Source organism: Mus caroli, chromosome 9 (genome assembly GCF_900094665.2).
Source record: "Mus caroli chromosome 9, CAROLI_EIJ_v1.1, whole genome shotgun sequence".
NCBI classification, from domain to species: Eukaryota; Metazoa; Chordata; class Mammalia; order Rodentia; family Muridae; genus Mus; species Mus caroli.
This window is the reverse complement of record NC_034578.1, coordinates 74,317,502-74,325,470: the sequence shown is the minus strand read 5'-3', so window position 1 is coordinate 74,325,470 and position 7,969 is coordinate 74,317,502. Positions and strand designations below refer to the sequence as shown.

Here is a 7,969-nt window from a genome sequence, read left to right as displayed (position 1 = left end):
CTCTTCTTGAGGCATTGATCTCACACTGTAGCTCCAGCTGGCCTGGCGTTGGTTATACAGTCCCTTTGGCTTTAAGTTTGCAACAATCTTCCCATCGTAGCCTCCTGAGTGCTGGGATCACAGACATCAACCTGCTTGCCCAAGGTGATGATGCAGAGGGGTGAAGAGAGGTGGCAATGTCTAGAAGTAAGTGTCACTTTGCTGATGGTCTTCTGTGTCACTGTTGACAAGAAGAACTTCTTGCTTGTCTTCTATAGCACAGGCTTCAACTTTGGAGTGACCCATTGTGCATATTGTATTTCTAAAAAACCAGAAATTTCCATTTAAAGAGGACTTTTTGTTAACTTTTAAGACAAAGAGTTTATTATGATATAATTGATATACTTTAAAATTCATACTTTTCATAAAATTTATTGGTTATTAGGGTTTCCACAGAGTTATCAAATTAACAGTATCCATTTTTTTGACCCCACAGAGAATCCTGTGCCACTAACTACCACTCACCCTTGTCTATATAACAGCTTCTGGGAAGAATGTATCATCTTTATTCCTATGGATGTATCTGAAGTCTTAAGTAAGTCGTATAGTAAGTGGCCTTTTGTGACTAGATTTTTTTCAATTATTTTTTAGAGTTCTTTCATGTTGTTGTTGTCTATATGAACGTTCCACTTCCTGTTAGTACAGAACAATATTTTTCTGTATATTATACACACATATATGTTTATACACATGGTAATATATATGAGATACCACTATTGCTTCAAGTTCCTGGGAGAGACAAGAATAAATGATTTGGGATAAATTCTGTAGCCTTGTCTAGCAACAGAACCATAGAGTTACTGACAGATATACTCTTCCAACATATTTCCTGAAGTGTTTCTTCATCAATGAGGGGCAAACTAATAATCAAAGGTAAATAAAAAAAAAAACATCCAGTCATTAACATGTGTGTCTGAACAGGTCAAGGGCTAAGCTCCAGAGAAACCATATCCATGTATTCTGAAAGACACTTTCATTTCCTTTTTATTGCCATGCACAGATTTTTTTTTGCCTCAAGACACAGAAGGAGTTAGTTAACCATTACATTACACAATTAATTTTCTTTAAGACATACAACACTCTGTAAAGAACTCTGAAAACATTTGTTGCATTGGATGAAATAAACTTTGTCCCTTACATCGTTAGCTTTCTTCCCAGAGGAAGTGCTGGGATCAGGATGACCAGAACTGGCATTTGTTAAGTGAATGCCACTTTTGTCTCATGGTATATCTAGATGCAGTCAGTTAAGTTTTCATAGAAGGACATCGGCAGGACCGCGTGACTGTTCACATTGCTAGCCCTTCTGGCTTTGATTAGTTATTTACTCTTCCTCTGTAAGCAACATTATTTTTGTTTCTTTTTTATGTACAGAGGGAAGCACACGTGTCTATCTACACTGCCAAGATGGAAACTGGACTCTGAAAGCGCTAACTTAGCCCAGTTATAGTCATTGCACTATCATCACATTTGTCCTTTTACTTGATTTACAAGGCTGGATTCTGGAGTATTTTTATTCTTCTCCAGCAGCTATTGATGAAATCTGTGGCAAAACTGCTTGTCACGTGCATCTTTCTGGGTTCAGAGAACCAAACTTGTGGGACATTCTCCTGCTGAAGGGTTGCTTTCATGTTTAGTGACATTTATCATTATCTAGGGCCAGCTGCCTGACTTCTCTTCCGTGCTCTGTTTATGGGGTTTGAACATCTATAAATGGAAACACTAGCTAACCAGAAATTATCGCCAGGGCTTCTGATATCGTCCTAGGCTCTTACAACGTGGAATGCCCGGCATTATCTAACATGCAAGCATGTCAAATCAGTTTCTAGACAGAATCTGGACCCCTCTCTCTTCCATTCTGTCTCTTTCTACCTCTCTCTCATTCTTTCACCATGGAATTTGAAAAGCACGAACCAGGAAGCTCACTAAAGAGGAACAAGAACTTAGAGGAGGGAGTGACGGTAAGATGCCTGGGATTTTGCAAACTCAGGATTAAAATCTAACTGACAGGATGAAAGGGAAGCAGTCCCAGAGTAGAAATGCTGTTTCCCTGTCTCAGTTTGCATTTCAGGCTGGTCAATAATCTTGGAATGAACGAGTTCGCTGGCTTTCTCAAATATGGTGTAATAAACTTCTACAAAAATGTAAAAAATGTCATTGCTGGGAAGTGGGCAACTTGGATTTGAACGATGTGTTCTCCCTCCATGTTCATAGCTGGCATTCTTTACTCTGAGTCTTTGCTTGGTTTATTGTCTTACTTACTGATACTAGGAATGGTGAGTGTTCAAAGACCAGTCTTCCTGGGAAATACAAAGGACATTCACAAAAGAAAGTCTTGTAGAATATTTCAATGCCTTTTGAAGTAAGTTTTATGAACTCAACATAAAGCTTACTCATCATAAAAATTTGGATTTCTTTTGTTTTTGTGCTATAGAAATAATAAAAGCAGCATTACTTTGACAATAATCAATTTATTGTCAGTTAACTACCATCAGTATTACTGTCTCCAATACGATGTGTTTTACATTCCCCAATACAATGTGTTGTATATGGTCCACCTCCTGGGTTTAGATGGATAACTTTGCTTGCAAGCTTACTGTGGTTACAGAGCTAATGTTAGAATTATTCATGCTTCATTTTAACAGCAGCAAGCACAAGGCTAAGCCATAATGACTCTAATAAGGCCCAACTTGTATAATTATATTGTTCTAGATATCTGAAGATAAGGATTACATACTCCTATTGATATTAAAAACTAAACAAACAAACAAAAGACATTCTGACTTGAAAATTCTTGAAGAATATTCAAACAAAAGACATTCTGACTTGAAAATTCTTGAAGAATATTCAAACAAAAGACATTCTGACTTGAAAATTTTTGAAGAATATTAGAATTTCAAGATCTTAAGAACATTTTGGATAACATATATGTGTTTTTTTTAAAAATACTCAAGTCATCATTATTTTGAGCAGTAATTATAGAAACTGTGTAGCATAGAAGGACCACAGACTACTTTCGCCTTTGACTTTATTGGAAAATCAAATGTTGTAGAAATAGATAGAGCTTTTGAGTCAGAAATATCTATACGAAAGTTCTTGTTGCTCTACTTTTAAGTAAAAAGCTTTGGATTTTGCTCAGTCTTTCTGAACTTCCACAAACTCGCTTGTAAGGTGGGGAACAGTAGTAACTAGTTTGAAGGGGGTCTGTGAAAAATAAAAGGTGTAATGTGTGAAGTCTCTAGAATTACCTCATTTTCATATTGGCTTGTCTTGACATGGCCCAGAGACTACACAACACACACACACACAGACACGCACACACACAAACACACACAGACACGCACACACACAGACACACACACACACAGACACGCACACACACAGACACACACACAGACACACACACACACAGACACACACACACACACAGACATGCACGCACACACACCTACACACACACACAGATACGCACACACACAGACACACACACACAGAGGCACGCACGCACACACACCTACACACACACACACACAGACACCCACACACACAGACAGACACACACACACACAGACACCCACACACACAGACACACACACACACACAGACACGCACGCACACACACCTACACACACACATGCACGCACTCACAAACAAGTTATAAAAAGAGAAAGTTGAAATGTATTTTAAGGCTAAAGGAAACCCCAGCTACTGCAAGTGTAAATGCTGAGTGTTGTAACTTTGATAGAAAATATGCGACTGCAGTCTAGCTGTGAACTCGACTCAACTCTAACCCGAGTGAGTTTTGCAAATAAATGCAGTAGACCTGGGGCAAATCCACGAAGTAAAACCGAGCTCTCGCTATTTGACATGGCTTGATGCATTAACATTCCACTTTCTGGAAGGTCAGACATTTTTACATGTCCCACTCTCCCTTGGAAATAGCTATAAATCTAAAAGTGAGCAAAACATGTCCCCTTAGAGGATGCTGCCGTCCCTCAACTCCTGGGCATGGCTCTGTGGCAGAGGCCTAAGGCTAGTCTCTGATTCATGTTCAGCAGACTGGAGGACAATGTGGCAATGGATGAGAAAGCAAGCCCACGAGTATTCAGCTTGCACTGTAGAGACAACTCCCTAGGACAGAAGGAGTGTCCAAGAGCTCGTGTCTGGGGAAACGGATACGGGCAGCCTGTCAGGCTTTCAGACCTGGGGATTTTGATAGTGCTCATACCAAGAAAAGAATAAGTCCTGGTCAGTGTTTACTGCAGGAGAGAGCTGGGAAATGTGTAATACGTTTTAGAAAAAAAAATTAAGCCAAACGTAGCGAGCATATGGTTGCTTTGAGGATGTGCACCTAAACATGTTAATAGCTCGATCACTGCTTTCTTTGTCAATGTCAACATTTAGTGAGGTTGCTAAAAATCATTTGAAAATATTTTATATGGCGTTCACTTTGTTCTGAAAATTATTCATTATACTTACTACAAATAGTACTATTTCTTACATGTTTTTTTTTTTTTTTTAAAGAGGAGAATAATTTTCTAAAGGGGAGAATATCTGTACCTTGCTTAATTAAAGTTGTATTTCTCTGGATTTTAATGAACAATATTATAATATGTATCATGAGAGAAGGCAACATACACAGTTTCACTTACCATTTTAAGTTATTATGCACATGAATAAGTAAGAAAATCTCCTGCAGCATTTAGAAAGACATACTTTATTCTACTAGAAACAGACAAAACTGAAGTGGTAGTCCTAACTGTGTGCCATCCGATGGTGAACGAATTAAATTTCTACCTTTTTTTGGTGTGTGTGTGTGTGTGTGTGTGTGTGTATGTGTGTGATGTAGGTGTTTCAATGTTCACATGTATGTGGATGCATATGCATTTGTGTTTGTGTGAATGTGGAGGGCCCAAATTGATGTTGGATATGGTTCTCAGTAGTTTAGTCTACTTGAGGGACTGAGGCAGAGTCTACAGCTGAGCCTGGAGCTTGCTGATTCCAGTTGGTCTCACTGGCCAAGCTCACTCCAGGGATCCCCACTGCTGCCTCCTTAAGGACTGCGATTGGAGGCAGGGGACCCACTTGTCTGGCTTTGATGTGGGGAGACTGGAGCTCCAGTTGTCCTAGCAGGATGACAAATAAATGTTTTATCCATAGAACCATATTTGCAGTCCCATCTACTTTTAAATGTTGACTTTTCTCTTCGCCCTGAAGTCGTTGCTGTCTGGTGGCTAACAGTGAAGATTCCTGGGTGCTAACTACTTTCCCTCTCATCTAATTAATAATATGAAACATCCCTAAAAAAGATCCTCCAAAGCTTTCTACAGCTGTCAGTGCTGAGTGAAGTCATGCATAACCAGGTGGCTATCATAGCCAACTTCCAAACACTGTAGTGACAAATCAGTTTCCATGGATTTACAAGTCCATTCTCAGCCCTTGAGAAACCTGCTATGACTCATGCTGACCTCTTAGTCATGGAAGCTGTAAAAGGCAGACTATACTAATGCTAAGGTCTGGGGAATGTGGCAGGGGTCGGGAAGGGGAGGGCTGTTTGTGACATATTTCAATGTGGTCCTTTCCTCAGCCACAGACATTAGTGCTGAATGGACTTTTGTTTTTCTGGTCCTTCTGCATCCCCAACTGTGTTCCTAGGAACTCTGATTTTTTTTTTTTTTTTGAATGACTTCCTCCAAAGGAAGTGGCTACACTCAGGAAGATTCAGAAAACACTAGGGAATGTACTTTTTGAGCCTTGTATTGTATTTAACATGCATCTGTGGGATACACTGGAGCTTGATTTAGTGTGTCTTAAGCTAACGGATGAGTGTGACAGTTCTTAACTTGTTACCAGGGTCGGTTGAGGGTTCGAGGAACCGTGCCCTCTGGAATATAATTAGGAGATCACAGATTATCATGTAAGCTAGTCTTTTGATTTTATATATAACTTTATAGCTTGCATCTAATAGAATAAAAACCTCAAGCTTGGTGTCACAAAAATCTATAACATAAGGTAAATTTGGGAGTAGTTTAAAAACAGCTATCAATTTCTATTTAATGTCTTAAAAACTAAGCAAAACCAATGCAAAATATCCTAGCTGTTTTTCAGAGCAAGTCTTATTTACAATTACAGTGTATTAGCAAAAAAGGTTACTCACATTTATAGTAATTGAAATCTTGAAATGAAAAGAACTCTTCATATATTAATGTAGTAGAAATAGTCATCTCCCTTAGGGCATTCTAACATACTGTGGTTTGAGGTGATAAAACCAACTAAATTTCATATATAAAGCTATTAGCTCCTATTGTGTTATTGTGATGTGTCTCAAGGGACAGTCTTATTGTCTCGAGTATTGACGGTTCAGTGATATTATACAGTAATTATATAACAATAACTCATTTTATACTCAAACTTGTTAGATGCAAAGCAAGCCCATAGTTAATTTTGGAATGTCATAAATACTGTTTCAGAAGAGGAGCTCTCTGGGGGGGGGTGAGTAGGCACCTGATGATTAGAATTCTAACAGAATATATGACATAAGAAGATGAAAAATTTTACTTTTCATGTTTAATGATTGACTCACTTTGAATTTAAAATGACACACATAAGTTTACAGATTACCTTACAATTTTTTTTAATTCAGAGAGAAATTAATTTTGATTAGTTTTGAATACAGGGAAGATAAACAAAATTAAAAGTATTAATCATTGCGAATAAAATGTAAAATATGAAAGATTATGCCTTCAAAATCATGATAACCCAGAGAAATACAGCTCTTTAAGTAAAAGTTATAACTCCATCAATAGGAGGAAAATTAATTACTTTCTGAGAACAACCTTGTTAGCAAACAGAAGAGGACAGGAGTAATAGTTTTGGTTTAATTCCTGATGTGATTATGTGATGACATTGTATTTTGTTGGGCATAATAAGATAGAAACAGTCTTAGGAAAAATGATTCTCAAAGCAATGTGTGTTTCTCAATGGCTATTTGGAATAGGGCAGAGCAAATTTAGCAAAGGCTCTGATTTTGAGAAGAGCAGTGAGCTTTAGGTGTTTCAAGCGGATTATGAATGATAAGCATACATTTTAATAGCTTGGAAATATTCTAAGCATACACAACCCAGACATCCCAGTTTCTCATATAGATCTGTGGCAGCAAGTCCATAATTATTCACCAGAATGTCTTAACAATGGGACAATTATAGAGTATTTCATGCAGTAATGTATTTTCCCTATTCATTTTTCTTTTTAACTGTGTCTCATTAGAGTGAATTGCCAGGAGGTACTCAATACCGAAGAGAGCCGATAAAAAGTTTTTGTTGCTATTATTTCTGGTGTGTTACTTGTTAATCGTGACATGAATGTTGTTTCTGATTCATAGAGTATTCCAGACAGGGAAATTTCTATAATTAAAAAAAAGTGGTAAATCTCTGAATATCAGGTGGCATCATTATTTGTCTTTTTAACAAGTTCATCTTGGTGGTAATCAACACATAGGGAAGATAAAATCACCCTTTTCTTTGGCATGAGTTTAATTGTTTTGGAAACTTTATTCCATTCACTTCTTTACTACTCAGGATGAGCAAATGATTCCTGCTCTGCCGTGGGCTGGGATTTCACTGATGAAGTTGCCTTGTGTGACCATTCTGTCTGATTACTTAGTGGGTGTGAGCTAACTTACACCTATACTTCAATTCTCTTATGCTGTTGCTGTATGTGTGTTGGTGGTGATGTGCACATGTGTGTGTGTGTGTGTGTGTGTGATGGGCAATGTTGGGTATTCTAGTGTGGTTTAACAATGGGGTTGCGGATAAAAGAACCTCTGGTGGAATCACCATGCTGGACCTAAAGCTTTACTACAGAGCAATTGTGATAAAAACTGCATGGTACTGGTATAGTGACAGACAAATAGACCAATGGAATAGAATTGAAG

General features: G+C 38.0%; 1 protein-coding gene across 36 annotated transcripts in view; it reads left to right on the top strand.

Moving 5' to 3' along the window:
• Positions 1–1,758: 1,758 nt before the first annotated feature.
• Mlip (muscular LMNA interacting protein) overlaps positions 1,759–7,969 on the top strand; it is a 241,799-nt gene continuing 235,588 nt past the window's right edge. For 8 of the 36 annotated variants that reach the window (XM_029481434.1, XM_029481438.1, XM_029481428.1 and 5 more), the window contains exon 1: positions 1,759–1,997. In XM_029481434.1, coding sequence (XP_029337294.1) covers positions 1,929–1,997 — 69 coding nt within the window. In that variant the 5' untranslated portion in view covers positions 1,759–1,928. The remainder of the gene's footprint in view (positions 1,998–7,969) is intronic. The other 28 variants (XM_029481429.1, XM_029481442.1, XM_029481432.1 and 25 more) reach the window with 12 other exon arrangements.